We start from the raw sequence: 27,383 nt of genomic DNA, 5'->3' as shown, positions 1-27,383 counted from the left end.
ATACAATGTCTTCAGGAGGCCTGTTTAACAATGAGAAATACACACATTTTGTATGCTATTGACAGTTTCACTTCTGAAGGGAATAGGAGTGCACGGAGGTAGAAAGATACCAAAGCAATACTATATATAAAAGTGGAAATTTTTAAAATTCACAACAATCTTAAGTATTCATCAGTAGAGAACTTAAAAATTAAATTAGAGCACACCAATCTAATGAAGTATTAGGCAGCAACTATAGATAATGCTATTGAATAACTCATATAATGAAACAATGTTAAGGTGTAAGACAAAAAGTTTACAAATTTGTTCTTGGCAAGAACCCTAAATTGCCCATGACAGTTTACCAAGAAACACTGCATTTGTTTCTTTGGCACTAATTGGAGATTCTTTTTTTTTTTTTTTTGAGACAGGGTCTCACTCCGTTGCTCAGGCTGGAATGCAATAGTGCAATCATGGCTCACCGCAGTCTCGACTTCCTAAGCTCAGGTGATCCTCCCATCTTAGCTTCCCAGGTAGCTGGGACTATTAGGTGGACACCACCGCGCCAATTAATGTTTTGTATTTTTTGCAGAGACAGGGTTTCAAATTCCTGGGCTCAAACCGTCCATCCACCTTGGCCTCCCAAAGTGCTGGGATTACAGGAGTGAGCCACCATGCCCAGCCTAGTTGCAGATTTCTTAAAATTAATTACATGTTCTTTTCATAGATTTTTTTTTTCCAAAAAACACTGGCTGTTTCCAGCTTGAATATCTAAGTAACACTGAATACCTCAACCCTAAAAACTTCCACCTGAGCCTGTAGAGTTAAAGCTGCTTGTGTCAAAGGCATACATGTTGCAACTCCATTGAAAATGAAGTGAAAAAGTGAGTAACAAAGTATTTTTTAGGTTAAAAATGTGCATTTTATTTACTCATTCAACAATTTTATTGAGCATCTATTGTGTGTTGGGCACTATGATAGCAACAATACAGTGAACTCCCCTACCCTCCCCGCATCCTTGCCCGTGTGCCCTTTACTGTGTGTTATCACAGAGGAGTAGTTTTCAAAAGGTGGTCAAGGGAACCTGTGCAGGGGAGATAGAGGGGCAGGCAGAAGCCTAAGATATCATTGCTCTGAAGCTAATGGAATGTATATGACAATTCATTTATTTTGTATTATGTCAGGTATTAATAGGCTTATTCTTATTTTCAATAAATACACATTTTAAAATGTTCTGTTTGAATTTCTAATACAGTAAATATCAATAAATATAATCCATAAAAACAGAAGCCCTTTGGGGATCCTTAATCATCTTTTAAGTTTATAAAGGTGTTGTGAGATCAAGAAGTTTGAGAACCACCGCCACAGATGAGATTAGAAGGCTGTGCACCAAATTTTAACAGTTTTCTTCAGGTGATGAAATTATAAGTGGTTTTAACTTACTTCTTCATTAGTTTTCACATTCTCTAAAGGAAAATCATTATTATTTTAAACATCACAAATTTTTTTTTTGCTTAAGTGTGTTATGGCGATTTCTGCATCTTATGTGTGTCTTACATATGTAACTGTGCTCTAAACCAGTGATTTATAAGCCTTTTAAAATCTCAAACTCACTGGGCAAGGTAACTTTGTTGAGCTTTTTGTCCTTTGTAATTCTAAGCAAAATATTTGTCTTTTAAAGTTTGATAATAGAAACATTTGATTGTTTATAATGAACCAGACACTCAATTCTCAATTTATGCTCTTAATTCTCAATTCAACCTTCAAAAGATACTTGTATAGCCTGCCTGTTTATACTACTTTAAAGTGGATCTCCGCTCTGAGTATAACTGAGACCCAGGTGAAGGTTTTAAGGATACTATTTTCCACATGCCTTTATAATGGTAAGACACAGCCTAGCTACATTTGGCTTTTAAAGGGATTTTATAGGTTAAGGAAAACAACTGTAAATAACCAATGTCTGTTTAGGGCTGTGCCGGGCACTATGACATTTTTTTCTATTCCAAAGGTTCTCAAACTTTCATGTACATAAGAATCACTTGGGGAGGTTGACAAAAATGCAACTTCCTGAGGCCTCAGCCTTGGACATTGTGGTTTATAAGGTCTATGGCAAAACCCTGGAATCTTCATTTTAACAAGTCTTGCAGCATGGCCCCTCCCATTCCAGTGAACTTGCTTTCTTACAGATCTCCAATGATGTCTTAGGATTTAAAACCAGTGGCCTCTCTGGATCTCCTAAACCATTTTTTGCAGCTTCTACCACTGCTGGCCATGCCTTCTCATCCTGTCCATTCTTCTTTGTCTGAACGTTAAATAAAACCATTCCCCAAAGACCAATGCTTGGCCATTTGTTCTTTTTCATTTAGCAAGCCTCCTTGCTAGGTACCTTCACCTTCACCTATACAGTGTAATTGCTGTGTAGAAGTTTCTTAAATGGCATCACACTCCATGCTCTCTCCTGGTTCCAGCTGCACCTTTCTAACTGCCTCTCATTGGCCCTCACAGCCTCCTCAAACCCTATGGCCAAAATTTTCCCTTCCTCCTACATACGCACAAGCTAAGATCAGAAGCTAAACCACCATTCTTTCCGACACTGTCTCAGAGACTTGGAAACTTCTTTTCCTGTCTCTTATTCCCAGTATCAAAACAGTTGCCCAATCCTGATCCTATTCATAAAAATCTCCTTATAGCTTTTCATCCCTTTGCTACTTTCCTGATTAAGGCCTTTTAAATCTCACCAGTTCCATCCTAAATGGTTGACTGTTCTCTCCCTTTCACAACCTCCTGGAAAATGATCTGTTCTGGTGCATCATAGATTAGATCACCCCTGTGTTCAATGACCTGCAGTGCCTTCAGCAATGCTGGAGGGGTTACTTTTGTGTGGCTCAAGGCCATCCAATAAAATCTCCCAACCGGTCTCTTTCCAAAATATGGCTAGTCTTCCTACTGCCTCTACTGGTTCTATCTCTTTCAAGGTCTAATTCAAGGGTAACCTTGAGCTCCTTAGGAAAAAAACAAAAATGAGACAGGCATTGTGGAAGGTCAGGGAAATTCCCTCAACTTCTATAAGTTGTTCAGTTTTATTTAAGAGTACAAAAGAATATTAGGTAACTGTTAAGAGTTAGTGTTTAAATACCACTAATATATTAATCAGAGGCTTGAGTGTCTTAGGCAAGCAGTTTCGACAATAATTATAGTAATAGTTATTAATGTAGAAACCATCTACAGAGCACGTCATGTTCAAACACAGTGTTGTGTACATTCCCAACAATGTGGCAAGCTGAGAATTATGATCTTCATTGTATGGATAAAGAAAACAGATTCCCCAAAATTGGTAACTCTGAGGTTAAACGAACTAGAAAGTGGTGAACTAAAAATTTGAACTAGGTTCTGTCTGACCTAAAGTTCATTCATGTTCCCCTGTGGCTCAGTGAAAAGTGACACAAATCACAAGTGTTGTGAACTGACAGACTGTAACTCTGAAGGTAGAGCTGAGTGAGCTCTAAGTTTATGCTGATGCCCATTAAAAGTTGATTTAGAGTATTCAGAATGTAAAAACATATTAAAGAAGTATGAGTTGGCCGGGCGCAGTGGCTCATGCCTGTAATCCCAGCACTTTGGGAAGCTGAGGCGGGTGGATCACCTGAGGTCAGGAGTTCAAGACCAGCCTGGCCAACCTGGTGAAACCCCCGTCTCTACTAAAATTACAAAAATTAGCTGGGCATGGTGGCAGGTGCCTGTAATCCCAGCTACTCAGGAGGCTGAGGCAGGAGAATCACTTGAACCTGGGTGGCAGAGGCTGCAGTGAGCCAAGATCACACCACTGCACTCCAGCCTGGTGACAGAGCGAGACTCTGTCTCAAAAAAACAAAAAAAGAAGAAGAAAAAGAAGTATGATTTGACTGTTGAACATCTGAGTGTATTTTTATTATATGATGGCTTTCTGATTTTACTTCATCCATAGCTTGTTTTCTTAAAGCTCTACGGGGATTACCTCTTTGATTATGATTACTTGAGTTTTTACTTAACAGGCCGACTTTTTAGAGCTTCCTAATAAAAGGGCTCCATCTAGTGAGCAATTCAACTACGTAGCATGACAGAAGAAGTAGCAAGGTTAAATCCCTTACACTAAAGCCTAAAAATCAAGACAATCTCAGAGAAATGATGTTTGCTGTGACATGCATGGGGCTTAGTTTTCACCGTGCCTTGGTCAAAAGGAAGAAGATAAAGACACTGCTGACAGAGGTAAGGTTCACATGCTCTTGGCTCAGCTATTTAAATGCAAGGCACTGACCATTATTCTAGAAAGATACCAAAGTGGCTCTACTCTCTGCAGTTAAAAAAACCTAATACATGAGGGCCCTTACTGGGCTTTGAACAAAACCAAAAAGAGTTTGAAGGTTATTGTTATTCTTAATAACTATCATATGCCCAGTACTGTATAGGTACTTAATAAATGTTTGCTGAAAAATCCACATACTTATACAGGTTGATAAAAATTATTTGGTTAAATAACTTTTAGAGGAACTATACAACTTTTAGAGGAACTATACAACAACTATACAACAATATCTGTGATTCCTTTACTTCACAGCCTCAATTAGCCAGACATGGGATGCTCAAAAATGTCTTCATACATCGAAAGGAAAAATCAAGGTTTGTTATTCAAGTTCTCACATTTATATGCTCTTTCAACAATAGGCATTGAGTGTCTCCTACCTGTACTAGCAGCTGATAGTAAAAAAATAATAATGAAAAGCCTCTGCCTTTATGAAATTCCATTATTCAATTAAAAACCAAAGCCCACTATAGATCAGAAGAATAAATTTGAAAGCAAGAAGAGTAAAGCAGGAACTTTAGAAGCAAGCACATTAGTAGAAGTAAGATGTAACAACTCATATCCTTTTAATAATGGAACGGAATGTAAAATCTGAAAACCCCTAATGAAATTATGTACTCTAAAAACAGAGTTGCCTTGGGCAATTAACCCTACAACATCTCAGTGGTCCTTAAGAATAACCATATTTTTGCATGGATGTCCATGATGATTCCTCCAGAAAAAGTTACCTAACTTTTAAAAATCAAGAACATGCTTTTGAAAAGTGGTCCTAAAATGACTGTCATCAAAGATGTATAAAGGAATATAGCAATTTTTATCTTCTAGGAAATGTGTTTGTTTAGAGCCCTTCTACTGTGAAGATTTCAGCAAATGAGACATCACTATAACAATCTGAGATTATAAATGCTGTTTACAGACATGACTTCCTGTGAAGGGCCAGTGGACTTAAATTTGACCATCTGCATAAGGGAGAGGTGGAGCTGTCACAGAGAGTGTCATGTCAATACAAAGCAACAATGTCACCACTTTTTTTAAGATGCATTTAAGGGTTTTGAGAACTTACCGCCCAGAAGAAACTGGCTTAGGTGAACCAACATTTTCAAACAGTTGAGCTTTTGCTGCCACTCTGAAAAATGATTTAAAATGCAAGTTTCATGAAGTCAATCACATTCATTCTGCTCAAACTGAAATTCATGATTACCAGTTAAACAAGACAAAAAATGGTTGAGAACCATTGCCAAAATTGGAAGGGAATTTTAGTTGTTTTAACCTTTAATGTTAATGAGATTTTTAGATCTAACCTCCAGCTTACAGAGTATCAGGCTGTAATAAACCAATAGCTACTTCCTCTGGGGATCTTACTGTCCTCGTCCTTTTTATCTCAGAAAACCATGGGAGCAGTAAAAGGAACATTTTCTCTCTACTCTGCTCCCAGCAGCACGGTTATTGACTCCTGTGGAGCCACAAGTGAAGATGCAAAGAATCAAATCAACATGACAAAAGAACTGTTGTTCATTCTTTTAGCTAAGAAAACACGAATTATAACACTATTCATGTATTTTTTTATATGTGAACATATGTCTGTAAAGTGAAAAGGGCAAACTCTGAAAATAGGGCCAATAAATCTGTAGATTTACATCTTGTTTCAAATCACGGAGGGTAAGGCAGAGAGGATATGTTCTAATGGAACAGGTAAGACTATCAGGTATGACTGAAAAGAATTGAAAGAGTTTCTATATTTACTGGAAGACTCTATAAAATTCCTTGATGTTCTAAGGTAGATTTTTTAAAAATCTATCTTATTTCTTTAACTGACAAACTCTTCTCCCAGAGCCAAGCCATTTGATTATCTCAAAGATCATTTTACACCTAATATAGAACACACACTTTCCTAATTTGAATTTCTACTTTATCGGTACAATCACAAAAGAGAAGCTCTTCTCTTTCCTCCACAAAGAATGGAGTTTATATTCTCTCATCTTCCCTAATACATTGGCTTAACATTTCTTTCCCTTAACGGGTAGAATTATACACAGTGGGGAGTAGACACACTGACAAATGTATGTGCCTCTACCACTGTAACTGGATTTCTAACTAAAAGAGATAACATACATTGAACATGCTCTGCAACCAAAAGGCTCCCATCAGAGAAAAGCATGAACTAATGAATTTATGACACAGTTCCTATAGAAACAGGCTTAGTAAAATGTCTTACTGGACTTTTAATGAATACTTAAAATGTCAGGAAGAATGCCTCATATTAAAACTGGAGATGGTAAAACAGAAGGAGAACAGAATTGAAGTCAGAGAACCCTAGGTTGGAAACGGTAGAAAAGCATCAGTTCCCATCATCTCTAAAATGTGGTTTAAACTACCCATTTCAAAAGGACACTGCAGACTTTAAAAGAGGTAACTCATGTAAAGACATCCAGTAATGGCTCAGAGAGCATTAGGAAATTCTCAGCAAATATCAGGAAAACAAAATGAAAGGGAGAGAAACTTTTTATCTCCCGTTTTTGCTTACTTGTTTAGCCAGGTTTCCATTGTTCTTCTTCACCCACTTTCTACTCATGTCTATGTACCCTTCTCCTAGCAGCCTTTACACTTCTGCATCATTTCCGTTGATGAGAAGTACCCACTTTTGCCTTTCATATTCCTCATTCTTTACTAGCTTGTTTAAATCAGTGAGGACTCACGTATGGGGGCGTAGGATGGAAGTGAGAAAGAAGCTGCTTTAAAACAGTGAGGAGAGCAGGGACCTGGCTTATAGTCAATGCGTGGCAGTCTCTTCAGCGGAGAGATGGATGTTTAGCTTTTAATGGGAACACTTTTAGTTCCAAAGCTTATAACTACTGTATTATACATCAATTTTCATTTCCTCAAATTAAGTCACAGCTCTGCTTCAAAGGAAAGTGCTGGAAGTGCTGCCCTGGGAGATTCTGTACATATCCGAAGACTTCCACATCACTCATAGAAGAGAATAGAGTCTTACAGAAGTGGACTGTACCCACCCTACAGATAAAGTATTCCCAACGTATTCAACTTGTGGGATTCCCAAGAGTTCTCCTGAAACACTCAACTCCTCTCTGTATCCCTGGGAGACACAGTGAACATACAAACGCTCACTTACACTGAGCCAGGACGCTGATAGCCATTGCTTGAGGCGGTGTCTAGTCTTAATCTCCTGCACATTTTTGGAGGCAGGTCTGGGTTTGGTGAAGCTTTGGGTGTCTCCTTGGAACCTACAGAAGTTAAGCTTTGAATAGATCCACTGTAGCTCTTGTTTCCTAAAAAGAAAGCCCAAGAAAATAGGCAAGGTGCTATTAGACAACATTATAGCAATAAGACAGTAATTGTGCGTAACAAAAGAAAGCATTTTTCTCTGAGCCCAAATGGGAAGGTACAGAATGTTCTTTGAGTACAGCAACCCATCACTTGGGGAGATCAAAATCTACAGTAATTACAAAGACATCACTTCACAGACATGGAAAGATTCAGGAAAAATGTCACAGTGCCTAGGTTGTAAAATCCAAGCACAGGAACAAAGTAGATCAGCATCATTAGCTTCTCCACCATTAACTTTATCCCTGTTTAACCATGCTGAATAATCCAGCAAAAGTGACACTGAGACAATGACATCTTGCACATGTTCCACTCTGCCTTACCTTCAGCTGCAGAGATGGATCTGAGAGAAGAAGCAGAAGCTCTTTTCAGTCCTGACAGCCCATAAGGCCCTTTCTTGACTAGGTCTACGGGTGGGGAAACGTCTCCTGGGCTAGTGACCGAAGCAACACTCTGGCAGTCTGATTCTGCATCTGTCTTGGTTGCATCTTCTCTGGAACTCGATTCAGGACTAGTTGTCCAGAGACCAAGGCTTTTCTGTCCATTGGAAGATGACGGGGTCGCAATCCAAGGAATCCCTCCAGATTTCTCCCTGGGCTGGCAGGAAGCTGACTTTGTAGTGCTATTTTGTTCAGAGGAATGAGAAGAGAGTGACTCAATGCTCCCCATAGGTGTGCTGTCTGGGCTGCTGCTATAGGAGTCACCTGAGTAGGAGGGAGAGAGACAAAAGCAACTGTAACTATCTGTTGATAACAGCATCACCAAAACCCTTCTATTCTCCAACTTACCATGTGTTCTGTGGCCACCTGACCCCATTTAAGTGGTAGGCCCCTACCTAGTATGGAGAACCGTCCTCAGTACTGGAGAAAGCCTTTAAAATATGCATTGGAATTTGCCGAATGTATTTTTCAATACTATTTTAGGGAGATTATATATGTACCTATGAACTACCTGCCTTTAGGTAATAACTTTACTTCTCGAAGCCTAAGTGGGTTGACTTGAATTCACACAAAATTTGTTTATGAAACAGGATTCAGAAGTAAGAGAAATAAGATTCCTTCAGGATATTACAAGGAATCAATGAAAGGGGGTATAATAAAAACATATGTCTGCTTTCTTTTACTTTTCTGATCATAGGTGATTGATTCCAAGTTACAAAGTACTCAGCCTTCTGTCATTCAAAGGCACCATTAACTGTCAGTAGTAAATTACAGGTGCCTCAGTTTTCAAAGGCTTTTTCCTTTCCTGCTAAGAATATAGAAATGTAAGAAATTGGCTATTTCGCTGGTTTTATTTTCTAATGTTCCTAAAAGCAAGTTGTAAGAAAAATCAGATAAAGCATAATAATGCATTCACATATATCTAAATTAAAAATTAGTAAACTTTTTTTTAATTTTTCTGGGTACATAATAGGTATGCATATTTATGGAGAACATGGGATATTTTGATACAGGTGTGCAATGTGAAATAAGCACATCATGTAATGGAGTATCCATCTCCTCAGTTTATCCTTTGAGTTACAAACAATCCAATTACATTCTTTTAGTTATTTTAAAATGTATAACTATTATTGACTATTTTCTATTAAATATTGACTGTAGGCAAAAAACTGGGGTGGGGGGTATAAAATAAAATGAAAACAGCCACAGTTTAATGTGTGCCATGGTCTCAAGGTGCCACCCACATCACCTTAGGGCTTGGCTCAGAATGGTAAGTTAATGATAATGTGTGTTGTTTCTTTTTATCTTTTCCCTTTCAGACACTGATACCCAAGAGATAATGCTTTAAGAACATAATGTGAAAGGAAGGAAGAAAATGACAGCTTCAGTCAGACTTTATCTTGCTTTCTTCTTTACCACTTTGACAATAGGACAAAACCTGCTACAAAGTAGCACCCAATGTACTTAATCATAGTTGCAGAAAAACGGGCCTTGAGCCCTTTTTCCTTTTTTTCCTTTTGTATCAATAATGAATTTGCTTACCCAAGCAACCGTACAACTATTGACAGAGAATATACAAATGATAAAAGAGGAGGTGTTGGGGAAAGAGTATCAGTGAGAACATCTTCTATTTCTACCTAATTACCAATACAGTGAAATACATCTGAACTAAAGAATGAAGAAAGCATCTCCCTAAGGCCGGGTGCACTTACTATCAGGTTCAGCCAGGCATGGAGTATACCTCCCTCTGGGCTTCCTAGACCCTGTAGAGAGGCAGATTGCTCGTGTCCTTCGGGATCCAGATCGAGACTGAGGCTGAGGAAGAGGAATGTTTGGGTCTGGAGCAGTATGAAAAATCTACATATAAGAAAAATGGACCAAGGTCAATAAAAGGGTGATATTGCCACTTTCATCATAAAATAAGCTTTGAACTATATGCTACTTAACCAGCTGCAAAAAATAAGTATCCTAGAGCAATTGTAACTTTTTCATTTATCTGGAGTATTATTTCTTTCACGGGGTTTTCTTTTTCATTCTCTCCCATTTCCCAAAAATAAAATTTAGAAGATCTTTCAATAACTTTAAGAAACCTTCCAAATATGAACAAGACATATTGATGGTTTTTATTGTAATATTCTCTTTCCACCTTCATACTCTGAAAAAACATAACCTGAGAGGAACTGAGGCTCATTCTGTATCATTTCTCCCACTGAACGGCTCGTTGCTTCTCAGGAGAAGATGCTGCCATGCTGTTGCCTCTGAGCTGTCAAGGAGTATGGCTAGCTGCAGATTAAGGTCTGAGCAGAGCTACAGGACACAGCCATGTGCTCTTGCATTGTGAGAGAGCTTGTGCCCTTAGATAGACACTAACGGCATGCTTCTGTGGGTGCTGGGAAGGGAGCCAGGGGAGGAGAGGGCCTTAATCATTCTCTCGAAAAGACCAGATCAGAGAGAAAAGGATTACAAATTGTTAGACCTTAAATGGCTCAATTTGCTTAATATTCCAACTAATTCAGCTTTCAAAATTTCCCATTGTGATAGTTATTCTAAGATCTCACTTTTTTCAAGAAATCCTTCTTAGGGACTAGATATAGAGAAGACTTCAAAACTGTTGCCTATATTTTTTTCTTTTGTTTAGTTAGAACATTACCTCTATATAATTAAGAGTTTGATTTCAAAGGGATACAAAGAGAAGGTTAAAATAGAACCAACCATAAAGTGATTTTAAAATGTTCTCTGCATAGGAGTAACAAACTTACCATACAATGTAAAGAAGAAAACATTTTGAAGTCAATTATGTAGAAGGAAAGGAAACCACCTAACTGAAGGATTTTGAGAAGCACTTAAAAACTCAACAACAAGGAAAGAGAATTGAAGTCCCCATTAAGAAGTAATTTATACAAAACTTATGAGCTCACAGATGATACAAATGCAAAATTCCTTTATAAAACCAAGATATAAAACTTGACACTTCCACATGAAAATTCAGCCTACCTTTTCATAGTGCTCTATCAGAATTTCTACCACAATATTCTGAAATTTAATATTCATCATAGCAGCCACAGTTTCTTCCTGTGCTCTCATTAGAGTTGGGCCAAATATGACACCAAGATTTGAGACAGTCATGAGATTCTGTTGGCTGTGTAGTGATACTCTGCAAATAACAAGCAACAAAAATATCTTAAGTTATATGTTTCAAAATTATGAAATAGTCTCTTCTATCAAATTTGTGGTGCAAAAAATGTAGAATATGCCATTATAGGGAAATTTCCCTACTTTAGCCACTTCCAATTGGCATTTGGAGCATGGCCTAAAAAGATGTAAACAGATAACATTAACTCAAGTAAAACATAATTACAGGCAAAACAAAATCTATTAAAGAAAAAACCCTTAATTTCCCAAATCAAGTACAATTACCCTAGAAAGATGATCAGCTGTTTGGTATTTTCAATGCTACTGTACTTCTTTTGGAACAAGCAGTTAAGAGTAGACTGGTGGCAATTATATTCGGAATCACCAAACATATTATTGAGAACCTATTGCTAGGAATTTTCCTACATATTATTGTATTTAATCTTCCCAGTAAGTCAGATATTCCTATTGTACACATTTTAAAAACCTCAGAGGCTCCTAAAGAAACATGTATTTTGAGGTCACAACAAATTCAGGAGAGAGGTGGCTGTTTCAATTCAGGTCTCCTGATTGCAAGTCAGTGGGTTCCTTGAGCTCCTGGGATAGATCATTGGCCAACACGTTTTTTTTTCTTTCTCCTTCCTCTTTCCATCCATCCATCCATCCATCCATCCATCCATCCATCCAAAACTTCCCTGAGTACCTCCATAGTGATGGGTGCTGTGCTAGGCAAACAGTGAGACAAGGAGATGTGGTAGTATCATTGCTAGCTTGACAAATCAAAAACCTCTGATATCACTGACCTGAGCGAAGTAATCCTAGCAACTCTCAAGAATGACTTTGACTAGTTCACTAATTTATTCTGGAAATCAGATACATTCTTTAGAGGATACCTCATTTGTTTGACTTATCTTTTAGTTTAACTGCTCACTTTTCTATCTTACTCCAAGTCAGGTTATTAGCATAACACAAGATTATGTTTATGTCAGACTGACCATGCGTCACAAACTGCATTCTACAACCAAAAGTAAGATTTTATGGGAAATCCAGGATTTTAGACTATCTATGCAACTCCTGTCACAGAATAGGAAGAGAAGGCTGCCACGCTGACTGACGTTTTCCTTATGCCATAGACAGCACTAGCTAAGAAAGCATTTAGTTCAAGTAAGAAGAGTTTCATTCCAAGTTTCCTTTTAATATAATCAAATATTATACATTAATTACTTAATATGTATTAGAAAATCTACTCAGGAAAGTAGTATGTAAATGCAGTAAGCCTATCTAGATTCAGAGCTTGGATCCATCCCTTGGAAGTTGGGTAAGCTCATTTATGTTATTTAATATCTCTAGGTTTTGGTTTCCTTATCTGTAAATTATATATATAACAACCCATGTTGGATTATTGCGAGAACTAAATAAAATAATAAATTAAATTATATATGATCTCAATATTATCCCTGAAATTAAATTAGCTTTAGGCACTCTTGCTAAAATGTCATGGTTCCCATAATGTAAATAAAGTGGAATATAGTTAATATTAAGCTCATTAGGAATAAACTTGGGAATCTCAAAAACTTGGTTTTGAAAGGTGGGTTGATGACTACATTGCACAGAAGATGGATTATTTTGATGACTGCTTTTCTTTTCATTGAATTTTCTTTCTGCTGGGCTACTCAATTGATACAGACTCCCACCATTCACCATTTCAGCAGGTTCTACTACTTATTCCCTCAATTCATGTAGGGAGCTGATACTCAACTGCTGTCTCCTGGAACATTTCTCTTTCTTTTATTAAAAGAGGAAATGTACATCAGGAGCTGTCAACTTGTGTTGTTTCAAATCTAGGAGTTTACACATAAAGAAACCAACATCATATGCTTAAGAGTTCTGCTTATGGAAATGGTAGAACATACGGAGCCCCCATGGATCCAATACCCAGATAAAAAATCATAATGGATAAAAAATTATTATTTAAAAACATAACCAAAAACACTTCAAGTCTCTAGAAAAAAACTTAAAGAATAAAGAAATATTTGTTCAAGCAAATCTACTAATTATCAGCAAGAAAAGCCAAGAGTCTGTGGCTTCTGAGGTACAACTGGCTCCCTCTTTCTTCCACCCCCAGCTCAGTATGACTGAAATTTCACTCTGGGCAAATGTGGCCAAGAAGACTGGGCTCCCTCTCTTCTCAGCCCCAAGTCAAGTGATGCAGTATCTCATGGGGCTGGCAGGCTGTGAGCATGTCTCAGGCCCTCTACCTCTGGGTTGCAGAGGCTGAATTCCCAGTGAATGCAACTGAAAAGGCACTCACTGGGAATTCAGCCTCTTCAACTCAGAGAATTCTTTGCCTCCAACTAGCCAGACACCGGGGGTGGATGGCTTTACCTGAGGTGCAGCAGGCCAAGAATATTGGTGCCAAAATCTCCCTCTTTTCAGGACTACCTCCCTCAGCCAGTGCCAAGAGCAACAGGTCAAAGATTTTACCCAGAGCGGGTGGAGTCCATAAGAACAGAAAACTCTCACTCTCTCGCTAAATCATAAGAAATAACTAGGGAAAGAGACAGAAAGAGCCCTCTTAGCATCGTAACAAATCTCAAAGACTGTTTTGTTTTTTTTTTTAAGTGACCTGGCAAGGAGCTGGAATTTAACTGGACATGCTCCAGGGTGTTGTCAAAAACAACAGAGCAATCTACTAGCAGTTAGTGAAAACTAACAAGCTGGATGTGATACCAAATGAAGCAGACAGCTTTATAGATCAGCTAAGGAAACAAACAGAACTCTCCTGAAACTACTGTTATCCCTGGGTGACTCTGGTCATGTCCAAGGCTGCATTCTCTGAAGAGATAATAGAAGAGACTTCACACAGAGGGGGAAATGGACTTCATTAAAATAGTTCACTAAAGATACTAAATTAGTCTGGGCATGGTGACTCAAACCTGTAATCCCAGCACTTTTGGAGGCCAAGGCGGCTGGATCACCTGAGGGTCAGGAGTTCCAGAGCAGCCTGACCAACATGGTGAAACTTCATCCCTACCAAAAATACAAAATTAGCCGGGCGTGGTGGCGAGTGCCTGTAATTCCAGCTACCTGGGAGGCTGAGGCAGGAGAATCACTTGAACCCGAGAGGCAGAGGTTGCAGTGAGCCGAGACTGTACCACTGCACTCCAGCCTGAGTGACACAGTGAGACTCTGTCTCAAAAAAAAAAAAAAAAAGATACTAAATAAACAAGCAAACAACAATAAAAGCAAGAGAGGATCAGTACTAGTATCAGTATTAGTTGCTATAAAACAGTAGCTAAAATGCCATGTCTTCAACCAAAAATTATGACAATGCAAAGAAACAGCAAAGTGTGACTCATACACCAGGAAGAAAGTAGATAAAAAAAACTGCCTGTGAGCAGACCCAAATGTCAGATTTAAACAGAAAAATACTTCAAAGAAGTCATAAATATATCCAAAGTCCTCAAGAAAACCATGTCTAAAGATAAGGAAAGTACAGAGGTGTGGTGGCAATGTTTCATCAAATAGAGAATGTCAATAATGAGAGAGAGGTTATTTTAAAAATAAGAACCAAATGAAAATTGAAGTTGAAAAGTACAATAGCTGAAATGAAAAGTTCATTACTGGGGTTCAACACTAAATTAGACCTGGCAGAAGAGAGAATCAGTAGACCTGGCAGAAGAGTGAATCAGTAAACCTGAAGTATCAATAGAGACTATGCAATCGGAGGAATGGAGAGAAAGAGAAAAAATAAAGAAAGATAGATCATCAGAAAAAAATCTGTGACATTAAGCACACTCCTAAATGCATAATGTGAGTACCAGTAGCAGATGAAAGAGATAAATAGAAAACAATATTCAAAAATAATGGTGGCTGAAAATTTTCCAAATTTAATTAAAAACATTAATCTATATATCCAAGAAGCTCAACAAACTCCAAGTAGAATAATTGCAGAGATATCCACAGCAAGACACATCACAGTAAAAGTGCTGAAGCCAAAGACAAGAAGAAAATTCTGAAAGCGTCAAGAGAAAAAGTCTTATTGGGGTCTACCAGGAACCCCAATAAGCTTATTTCTCAATAGAAACAATAAAGGCTAGAAGGCAGAGGGATGGCATATTCAAAATGCTTAAAGAAAAAAAAGTCTGCCAACTAAGAATCTTCTATCCAGCAAAACTAACCTGCAAAAAGGAAGGTGAAATAAAGGCATTTTCAGGAAAACAAAAATTGAGAGAGCTTATTGCCAGCAGATCCACATCACAAAAAACACTAAAGGATGTTCTTCAGGCTGAAGGCAAGTGACCTTAGACTGTAATTCAAATGCACGTGTAAAAGCAAACAAGCAAACAAACACACAAAAAACAAAACAAAAAAACCCAGTGTGGTAATTATGTAATTAAAAGAGTATAAATACATATTTCTTCTCCTTCCTTTTCTTGATTTTAAAATGCAATTTTAATAATATATATGTATTAATAATTATACTGTTGGGCCTATAACATGTAAAAATGTAATATATTTGACAGGAACAGCGCAAATGAAAAGCATAAAGCAAAGCTGTACTGGAGTAAGAAAATAATACCAGATGGTAACTCCAATTCACAGGAACAAATGATAAGGTTAAAAAATGGTAAATAAGAAGGTTAATAAATGTATCAAACTCTATAAATGTACTTACTCCTCTTCCCTCAACTTCATTAAGAGGCATAAAATTACATAAATAATTATAACAATGGATTGTTGGTATATAACATATATAGATATAACATGTTTATTAATGATAGCACAAAAAGGAGAAAGAGGAAACAGAACTATGTAAAAATAATGTTTCTATAGCTCACATGAATTAAGTACATTCTGATAAGATGTATATGATAAGCCCTAGAAAATCTATTACGACAAGAAAGCAGCAAAATTCAAACTGAATAGCAAAGACAACATGAAACATACAGAAAACAAAAAGAAAAATGGTAGATATAGGTCCAACCACATCAATAACATTAAATGTGAATGGATTAAACAATACAATCAAAAGTCAGAGATTATCACACTGAATTAAAAAACAGTAAGATCCAACTATATGCTTTCTACAGTAGATATACATTAGACTCAAATACAAATAGGTTGAAAGTAAAAGGACAGAAGATGTATCATGCAAACAGTAACCAAATGAAAGCCAGAAGAACTGTACCAATATCATAGAAAATAGATTTTAAAACAAAGAAATGCTATTAGAGATAAAGATAAAATATATTGATAAAAGGATCAAGCTAGCCAGGTGTGGTGGCTCACGCCTGTAATCCCAGCACTTTGGGATGTTGAAGCGGGTGGATCACGAGGTCAAGAGATTGAGACCATCCTGGCCAACATGGTGAAACCTCGTCTCTGCTAAAAATACAAAAATTAGCTAAAATTAGCTGGGCGTGGTGTCACGTGCCTCTAGTCCCAGCTACTCAGGAGGCTGAGGCAGGAGAATTGCTTGAACCCAGGAGATGGAGGTTGCAATAGGCCCAGATCGCGCCACTGCACTCCAGCCTGGCAACAGAGCAAGACTCTGTCTCAAAAAAAAAAAAAAAAAAAAAAAAAAGGGTCAATCCAACAGGAATATATAACAATCATAAACATACATATATAGCTAATAACAGAGTACCCAAATACGTGAAGCAAAGTCATGTGCTCCTGAGTGGGCTTTCCAAACAGAGAACCAAGAGTTTTGTTTAGTTTCACATTTGTACTGAGTAAGGATTATTGGTCACCTGAATATTATTGAATTAAAAACATCGATAGGCAAATTTAATACCACTAGCAAATATCCATGTGTAAAATCAAAATGTTTTCATTTAGGAGAAATCAACTTTCACTTTTTCCTTTATATTCAAAAGAATGTCCATAATAATTTTCTAAAATGTTATATCTCCTAATGAATACATAAGTCCATCCACAATATATATTTTTAATAATTTAATAACACTCTTAAATATTTAAATTTAGTTGAGAATCAAAGAAAACACCACAGATAGCAAACAAAAGGACTCTTAGGAAGAAAGCAATGATTTATACTGTTTCTCAGAGTTAATTAATGAAAATTTAGAATCAGTCCTTTAGTCTTTGGAATCCCAATCTAGGTTGATTGTCCTAATTTTTTTTCAGCCATGAAAAGTTGCCAGGGATCAAGAGTGTTATTAGCTGTTTGCTCTTTTTATAAGTAAATTTGTGGTGATCTGAATGCACGTTCCACAGCTGCTGTTCGGTGAGCAGGGCTTGACCTTTTGTAAGTTCAGAAAGAAGCCAGGAATGGTGGGGAGGGATGAGCAAAGTAAGTTATATTTCAAATGCATATGGCTCAAATGAGCATAAATTGGGTTACTACTTATTACGAAGAATGAAGGATTAATCATTTTATTGTAAATCATAGTACTCATTAAAATGGGAAATATCCCTATTAAATACTAAATAATGCTACAGGAAATTCTTAAGTAAGTTTAAAACTGGATTTAGACATTTGTTTCCAGCGGCATGACAAACTCACTTCGGGCTTAAATATGTGTTTGTCTCTCTCTCTGTAACTTTCCATTTATAGATGGATAGATAGTAGATAGATACAATTATTTATACTGATTAATTTTACATGTCAACTTGGCTAGGCTATGATACCCAGATATTTGGTTGAAGATTATCCTAGATGTTTCTATGAAGGTATTTTGTTCAGATGACATCATCATTTAAATGAGTAGTCTTTAAGTAGAGTAGATTACCCTCCAAAATGTGGGTGGGCCTCATCCAATCAGTTGAAGATCTTAAAAGAAAAAACTGAGTTCCCAGAGTAAGAAGGAATTCTGTCTCAAGATTGCCTTTGGATTCAAGCTTCAACATCAACTCTTCCCTGCCAGCCTGCCCTGTAGATTTCAGACTTATTAGCTTCCATAATCAAGTGAACCAATTCCTTAAAATCAACCAATCTCTATCTCTTTATATATATATTAAATATATGTACACACACACTATTGCATTTGTTTCTGCAGATAGCTCTGGCTAATACAGTATTTATCTACAAAGAGAGATGTTAAATATATGAATAAACTAGCAGAAAAGTCAGAAAAATCTCCAGAGATCAAGTGAAATCATGAATACATGGAGGGAATCTAACAGTTAAGTGTTAGTTTGACCTAGGGGAACCTGTTGACTTTAGTAGTATAGAGCACTGGTCTTCAAAGTCATTGCTTATAACACACCTAAAAGAATTGGGAGGAAAAAAAACTATATACTCCTTCATTTTTAAGTTGACACATCTAATTGTTTCATCATTAGTTTAACAATTGCAAAGGATATAATTATTTGCATAATTATATGCAAATAAACATATACAGGTACACACACTCATATAGAAATATCTTAAAAATAAACTGCCATACTACTTTTTAAGCAAATTCAATGGACTCTAATTATAATGCCAATGTTATAACATCATCACACAATTTAAAAAGACATGAACAAACTTAACAATGAATAATAAGTTAAATGAACAATGTAAGTTAGAGAATTACTTGACCAGATGCTTTATTAAGATGTCCAGCATCTCTCTGTTTTTCTCCGGCAATTTGTGCACCAATGCATGTACAGCCTCCACCCTGTAGTTTTGGTCATCAGATTCTGTTACATAAAAAAGATTGCAAATGCTCAAGTTTTAATTGCATTCAACTGGGTATGTAAACATTAGTAATCTAATCACAATGACCACTCCTACCCCTCATGCCTCATAGGCATTGCTTCATGTAGTAATGTCATTATCATTCCCTATGGCTTGCAGAAGTTGAGTAACTTTCCCATGGTCATGACGTTAGCAAGTAGAGAAGCCAAAGAAGCCCAGTTCTACTGATTCCACACAGATGCTCTTAGCCACTGAACTGTATACTTTGATACAGCCAAAACTCATCATCTGCTTGGGTTTTACTACCTGAAGACAGAATCAAACCTTTAGAAATGTGAATGATCACAGCAATTGCTATAGACTGCCTAATGTGCCAGTCATTAGAGTACGTATTAGCCCATCGATACGGTTTGGCTGTGTCCCCACCCAAATCTCATCTTGAATTGTAGTTCCCATAATCCCAACGTGTTGTGGGAGGGACCCAGTGAGAGGTGAGGTAATGGAATCATGGGGGCGGTTACCCTATGCTGTTCTCTTGATAGTGAGTGAGTTCTCACGAGATCTGATGGTTTTATACGGGGCTTTTCCCCCTTTCCTCAGCACTTCTGTCTCCTGCCGCCACGTGAGGAGGCACCTTCCGCCATGATTGTAAGTTTCCCGAGTCCTTCCCAGCCATGCGGAACTGTGAGTCAATTAAACCTCTTTTTCTTATAAATTACTGAGTCTTGGATATTTCTTCATAGCAGTGTGGTAATACACCTATAGAAAGTGCCTAGAGATTCAACCCAGTGTGACGAGATGAAGCCCCAGATTCCTCTCCTTATCTTACAAATATAAAGACAATACAGAAGGGGTGTTCTGAAATGTTAGCATTATTACATAAACACAAGCCCAATAGATTTTTAGCCCATAATGACAATGGTAAATGTAAAATGTAAGAAATCATCTACGGCAAGTATTGTCTGCCAAGTCAAAACTAAGATGTTGACATGTCTGCTAGAGAAATGTCTAACATTTCAGAACAAGAAAGCTTCATTTAACATTCTCTTACTGCAGCAAATAAAGTCTGGGGTGATTGCCCACTGTACCAAATTCTTTCTCCAGAAAGTACTTTGACTCATGGGATTCACATTATGGGACTACCATTTCATCTGGGTGCAGCTATTTAGACATGGAGTGAGGAGAGAGCCTGGCTCAGGCTAAACATGAGGTCTAACCTAGCAATTGGAATGGAGACATCAAAAATCTGATCTTTCTGCATATGTGAAAAGGCAGATAATGTAAAATCAGGGCTGAAGTGACCAAATGTACTCCAAGAAAATCTGACTGGGAAGGAAAGTGAGAATGATAGAAATACAGTAGAGAACAAAGATGAGAGATCCTCCAGAAAGAGTGAGTAGAGAAATGTCAAATCCCAACTCGGCAGTTCCTGGTTGCAGGCTCATGGAAACCCTGACCTCTGTTCTACCAAGGAATTCACTGAAATATCTCTTAGGATGTGAATAACTTCCCCTTTATACTGAGGTGGACTTTTGCTGCTTGAAACCAAATAACCTAATTTTCTTAACTTAACATCTAGTAAATATGGCTATGTTAGGTCCAGACAAAAGATGAGTTCTTATATATGATATATAAGATATTTTAAATATCATGGTCATGAATATTATTATAATAATATAATCATCATTTGCCACAGAAGCAAATGGAGAAAAAACTTGTGACCAAAAGCTTGACTAAAACAATAAGCTCGTTAAGCCATTTTAGCCAAGTAGCTCAAATTTCTTTTGTTATAAAGCAAAATTTCTATAAGAAAGAGTTCTGGGTTAAGGGTAAAAAGAACAAAAAACTGACTTGCAGCCCTGATTTTGCCATGAATTTATTAGTGTCATTGTACATGTTACTTGCCCACTTTGGATTCTGATTTCCTAGTTCATAGAATGAGAGGTCAGATTATATATTTTCTCTGGTCCTGTATGTCTTAGAAAGATTTCTATAAAGAGGAGGTAGAGCGGAGAGCTTCAAGAGAAAATTAAATAGTGTAGATTTATATGAGATCATGTGGTTAGGCATAAATGCTGGATTGAAAACCAAGGTCATTCAACTTTATCTGACACTTTTATCAGCACACATTTCCTGTGACATTACAATGTGGGCAAATAAACTAATACAACTAATTTCTTTCTTGGATTGTGAAAAATAATCTGGTTGTAGTCATACCTCATACATCTTAACAATGAAATGCCAGCTCTTAATTGTTACAAGTTGTTGTGATGGGCTCAGATGGTACCTGGCACTTCAGTCTCAATGGTTTACAAATACACGTTACTAACTTCTCAGATAACATATGTCAACTCTTCCTGCTAATATTTTAAATTGATCTATCTATTCATATCACATGATGGCAATCACAGATCTAAACAAATGACATAAATGTGATCATTGCAAATAAAATATGAGGGAGAGGGGATTGATGGAAGCACCTGCTGTCTGCCAAAAATATTTGACTCATCTCCAGATTGAGGAATACAGCGCATGAGCATGTGCAGGGACATAACTGTCTGTACATATTTACAGTCCTGCTTAGTTGCTCTTATAAGAAACTGATATTTGTCATTCAAATAAAATGAAATTAGAATAATAATTCCTCATGGTTCTTTATAATCACCACACTTACCCAATGAGGTCTCACTAAGTGTCAAAATATTTCAGTTAATTCTGCAATTTCTATTGGCTTCTAAACCACAGTATAAATTACTAAATACCAGATTAACAACTTTTTTTTTTAAATTTGAGATGGAGTTTCGCTCTTGTTGCCTGGGCTGGAGTGCAATGGCGCGATCTCGACTCACCACAACCTCCGCCTCCTGGGTGCAAGCGATCCTCCTGCCTTAGCCTCCTGAGCAGCTGGGATTACAGGCATGCACCACCATGCCCAGCTAATTTTGTATTTTTAGTAGAGACAGGGTTTCTCCATGTTGGTCAGGCTGGTCTCGAACTCCTGACCTCAGGTGATCCACCAGCCTTGGCCTCCCAAACTGCTGGAATTACAGGGGTGAGCCACTGCACCCGGCCCAGATTAACAAGTTTTTAAGCAATACTTGAAAAAAATCTTCAGTAGCTGATACTAGTAATACATGCCTAAGTACGGCAGCATAAAACTACATCAATTATAACATGTATGTGATGCAAGTATACTTACTAACAGCAATGATAAAATCTTTGTGCAACTTGTAAGTCATCAGTGGTTCTGCAAGGCACCTACAACAGAGAAGTGAAGCACATGTTAGAATAGCAGTATCTTTTATTCTCCCCTAAACTTTAAATGTTTCTTTAAGAATTAGGTGACTGTTATTCATCAATTAAAAATAAAATAATACATAAATAAGTAAATAAAAGAACTGGGTGATTTGGCAGTATGATAGAGTTCCAGTAGTGGGGCCACAGAGAGACCTAAAACGCAGACCTCGAACACACCAATGTACTTCCTTCCATGACTGTATTAAGTACTTAGTATTTCTTTCCATGACTGTATTAAGAAGGGAGACTGGGAGTCTCCCAGTATCAGAATTACCTTACCAGAGGAACAAATATGGGAACAATAGTTAAAAAACAAAACAAAAACAACACAACTTTCCATTCCAATTTGTTATTTAAAAAAGTACATGAAACTCCCATATACATATGGGACAACAAATACTAATTCAGTACTCAAAATATTACATAGCCTTTTAAATTATTATTGAAAAAATCAAGTACAAGTTCCAGAACACTAAATGTAAGTGTTACCATGTCATGCTATTTCACCTTATGTGAGGGAACTGAGCTACCAAGTGAAGCTTCTGGACACAGACTGCATGAAGTTACGTGGTTACTACTGAAGGGGTGAGTCAGAGATTGCATCCAGAGTACCAGGAGTTAAACCCTCCTCACCTGAGGTAGTTTTTCAGCCCACTTGTTATCGTCTTATTGTCCCACAGTTCAATATCAATATCAATATCAGGAGGGGATTTAGGAGCTGGAAAGAATAAAACAAGGTGTTTAAATTGTGCAGTTCAAAATATTTCTTATGCGATTATGAAAAATGGGCACAAAAATAAGTAGGTCAAAAGAGAGAGGTGTTCATTTCTTAGAATGCCAAGAGTTAATGTTAGTACTGTTGTTTGTGTGAATTGATAAAAAGCTGACACTAAACCTCAAAGATATAACTTATGAAATAAGTCTCCCAAATGAAATTATTGCTAATTGTTAACATGACAGAGCACTTACCATGTGCCTAGCATGCTTCTAAGTGCTTTACGGAGATTAACATATTCAATCCTGACAACTCTTAAGAGGCAGGTACCATTATTATCCCTATTTTTATAAATGAGGAAGCTGAGACACAAAGACGTTAAGCAAATTACTCAAGGTCACGAAACCTGTTAAGTGGCTGAGCTAGGATTCCAAATGACTCTAGCTAGCATCCATGCATCTTATTGTATCTCTAGCTTACCAAAGTACGCTTGGGAGAAAAAAATACAGTATGATAAAATTTCCTCCTCAAATTCATCTATTATAAATAAACATTAAAAACTGAATACAAATATGAACTTTAAATATTATTTGAAAATATTCAAAGACAAGCACTAGTCAAAGAAGCCTATACTTTAGATTACCTACAAGAACACGAAAATTATGTAAGTTGCTTCATCCAAAACTTACAAAATGTGGTATTCATGAGTTTTTGAACTTTGGAGTTCACTCCTCCTATTCGGTAGAGTCCTAAAATGGTGATACCTAATGGGAAGGAAAATCACAAGAAAATGGCTTGAGATACAGCTTGGCAAGTACAGAATGTTAAAAACTCAGACATATGCCTAACAAAATTTGAAAGCTACTTATCCAATTTCACAGTCTAACTTTAGCAAAGCTATCCTGGAAATACCCATCAGACTTATATTTCTCAGAGCAGACACTGAACAGTGATTTGAAAGTCTCTGAAGATCTTCAAAGTAGCAAACTGTAGCTGCCTACTCACCATTATTTGAATATAAAAAAGCAGTGAAGATGGGAAGGGATGATCAATATTACTCATGTTCTATTTCTTCAGAGTCATGGAGTCTCCTGCATGTTGAAAAGTTCTATGGCATTTATATCTTCATTTTAGAGATGAGGAAACAGATTCAGAGAATTCAAGGAAACTACTTCTCAAAATGTTGAAGTGGTAGCACTTAAAATTTAAATACAAGTTTATGGAACGGCAAAGCCCAATATGAATTTTGCTTTAGCCAAATTTTCCTGGAAGTGAGTCTAACGTTTCACTGGAGTGGACTTCAAGACAGAGGTCATGATTAAAACGAAGAAAGGTACCAAAACTGTGGCAGTGACAAATCAGTAAAAGAAAGAATATAAGGAAGGAAGGGAGTGAAGACAAGCTCCTTAAGAATCTTACCTCCTTAATGCTTGGAAAAAAAAAAATCAAAGAGGTGCTTGCAGTAATAAATAATGCAGGGTTTATCAATAAGAAGTACAGTGAGGCCATATTAGAAAAAAATCTAAAAAAGAAGTATGCCTAAAGCATGATTTTTAGTAAACTGAAGCTCAAGGTATAGCTATTTGTATACTGATACACACATTTATATCACTCTTAAAATTAATCCATGTTAATGACCAAATACATCTTCAATGATTCATCTACTCTGTTTTCTATGTAAGAATGAGACACATGACAGGAATGCTATACCGATCAGGCAACACTGACCTCTTGTTTCCACAGCTTGAATGCATTTTCTCACAAAGTTGAACCCTGCTTCATTCAAATACACTGAAAATAAGAGAGAAATCGCATTAGGTGTTTACGCTGAACTCACATTCTCCCTTCAGTTGGCTCTGTTCACTGGGCCTTTATGACTCAACAGTAGAGAGGTTTTTACTGAGTTTTCCAAATATTTTGGTTAGAGGCTGACTTTTTATTTTGGGGTAGAAGGAGAGGAGGGAACTTCACCCTCACAGCTATTGTATCAACCTGCTAAGATCCTTCACAGAAAGTATATTACAATGATCTTATCCACTTTTCCTAAAAATAGCATTACTCCTTTATTACGTGTTTTCTTTTAGATGACAGGAGCAAATGCAGTAAGAATAAACCCTTATTATGTATTGAAACTTGTATTATAAAGCCTTTCACATATCCTTTCCCATGATTCTCAAAACATTATGAGGTAAAGAAATGGCTCTGCAGTCTTAAAATGATTCCCTGGGTTGCTGAAAACCTCCACTGCTCTCAGTTTTAAGATCTAGAGTCAGGATTCTAACTCAGGTCTGATTCTGAGCTCCATGTTCTATTTTTCATTTTGCTACCATATTTAAAATAATTCAAAACATGCATTGTCAGTCACTAAACATCCCCAAAAGGTCCTAGGATTATGAAATTGCAATTTATTTTCATTGTTTTTTGGCTAGATTTTCTTTGGATCAATTCTAATTTTTTTAAAGGGTTTTGCGGCCAGATCAAATTAGATTACTTATTTAAAGAGAAAGCATTTATTTAAAAAATACCAACACCCAGAGGAAAAACTGAAAATTTTTTGAACTATGATACAAATTTTCATCACATGTGGTAGAGACATGATTTTTAAAATATTCTCAAATAGTAAATGAGGAGAATTCAAACCAATACAAATTTAAAACTAACTTCCACTTAAAGACAGTAGATTAAACACATTCTTGTAACTCAAAATAGATCCCCAGACAAAAAAATATATCAAAATTTATGATAAAAATCAAGAAAGGGTAACAGCAACAAACTAAAAACTGAAAAGAATTCTAGGCACAGCAAGCCAATGGAGCTGAATTGATTGACAGAAAGGAGTGAAAAATCTGTGCCTAACAATGGAACTAGAGGTACTACCATGAAGAGGTATTTATTATGTGTTGTTAGGTGACAAAAGTAATCGACAGGACAATAAGGCCTATTTTCTCAAAATGTAAAAATTTGAGGGTAGGTATGACTGTTTCTATTTTTCTAAGAAAAAACTCCACAAGTATATAAGCAAACTACTGGTAAGGAGAAAGAGGGCAGAAATTAGAAATTGTCATTTTTAATTCACTAGGCATTTTGGGATTATTTGACATTTTGAAAAATATATATATATATGTGTGTGTATGTGTGTGTGTGTGTGTGTGTGTGTGTGTGTTTAGTACTCTAAAAAGAACTTCAAAACTCCAGAAAAAAAATGTCAAAACTAAAATAAGTATTGCCATCAATAGGAAGTGGCTCATTTATTTCTTTGTCTGCAGTGTCCTAGGTCAGGAGAACAGAACTCAGTGAATACTTTCAGTGAACTCAACATACAAAAATGAATGGCCTTGGCATCTCATTAGAGTGCAGCTGATGACCTACCTACATGAGAGTGAAGCTTTTCTCGGACACCAAAGAGAGAGTGCTTGCTTCCAATAACCCCAAAATGCCCAGCGTAACACTAAGCATTCAGATATTTTTAAATACTTCTTGAATATGGGAAACAGGTAAGATGGAAAAGTGAGGAATCATTTAATTTTCAGTTTTAAGGACAACAACAAAAACTGAGACAAAAAAATATAACCCTAGGTAAAAACAAGACACTAGCATTTTTATATCAATTAAAACTGCAAGTTCCTGACATTTAAAATGTTTGGTACTACAGGTCACATTGTTCCACTTTTCAATAAAAAGATATATTAAGAGAAAAAGACAACCATTTTTTAAAAATTTCAGTAGAACTTCCTTTCAACAAAAAAGAATGAAGATAGTTGTGACATATAAAACAGAATTTCTCTCTTAAGTATTCATTTTGAGAAAAATAAGTAATAACCAGGCTGTACCTCAAAGTATACTGGGATATTTGGCAGCAATATTCCAGTCTTTTCTAATAAACTGATATCACAAGCTCATCACGTACAATGAAATCTTACTGTCAGTCTAACTGCAGGGTTATTCTACGGATGCTGCTGATGTATTCCATGGATCCTGTACTTAGCTCTCGTCATGTGAGTAAATACAACATTATCAATCAATTCAGAGATGTGGAAGAATATACTGTGTTGGCAAAAATAACCATGAATTTTTGTTTCCTTTGACCATCCTTTGCTTTGACTGAAAGAGTAGTTTCATGGTGCAGAGATAGTGTCCAGCTTTGTTTAAAGCCAGGAAAACCTAAGGCCAATTCTCAGCTCTAGTAACACTGCTGTATGTCTGAGGTGGGGGAAATGTGGTTATTATTTTATAAACTCAAGTTCCTTCATTTATAAAATGAGGGAAGTAACAATACCTAAGTTAAACAGTTGTAGTAAGATGAAGACAAACGGAAGAGTGCCTAACAACGGAACAAGACGAATTCAATGCTAGGTTTTTTTTTTTAAATATCTGCTCCTGTCTACACGTCACTGTTACATGAAGAAAAACATAAGAAGAAATTATAAAAGAAGCCAGTCATTAGTTCTAATTAGATGAGAGGGGCAGTAGTTACTCTTCAACTTATTAGCT

At 36.7% G+C, this 27,383-nt stretch overlaps 1 protein-coding gene across 1 annotated transcript in view; it reads right to left on the bottom strand.

Annotated features, from left to right (window-relative positions):
* Window positions 1-27,383, bottom strand: part of ARHGAP42 (Rho GTPase activating protein 42) — a 316,155-nt gene that overhangs the window by 6,120 nt on the left and 282,652 nt on the right. The window contains exons 13-22 of the mRNA XM_055272874.2: window positions 24,621-24,683; window positions 23,582-23,656; window positions 22,811-22,895; window positions 22,080-22,138; window positions 18,777-18,882; window positions 11,095-11,254; window positions 9,813-9,957; window positions 7,984-8,364; window positions 7,449-7,605; window positions 5,382-5,444 (exon numbers count right to left, since the gene is read on the bottom strand). Coding sequence (XP_055128849.1) covers window positions 5,382-5,444; window positions 7,449-7,605; window positions 7,984-8,364; window positions 9,813-9,957; window positions 11,095-11,254; window positions 18,777-18,882; window positions 22,080-22,138; window positions 22,811-22,895; window positions 23,582-23,656; window positions 24,621-24,683 — 1,294 coding nt within the window. The remainder of the gene's footprint in view (window positions 1-5,381; window positions 5,445-7,448; window positions 7,606-7,983; window positions 8,365-9,812; window positions 9,958-11,094; window positions 11,255-18,776; window positions 18,883-22,079; window positions 22,139-22,810; window positions 22,896-23,581; window positions 23,657-24,620; window positions 24,684-27,383) is intronic.

This window comes from Symphalangus syndactylus, chromosome 3 (assembly GCF_028878055.3).
Source record: "Symphalangus syndactylus isolate Jambi chromosome 3, NHGRI_mSymSyn1-v2.1_pri, whole genome shotgun sequence".
Taxonomy (NCBI): Eukaryota; Metazoa; Chordata; class Mammalia; order Primates; family Hylobatidae; genus Symphalangus; species Symphalangus syndactylus.
This window is presented reverse-complemented; position numbering and strand designations above follow the sequence as displayed.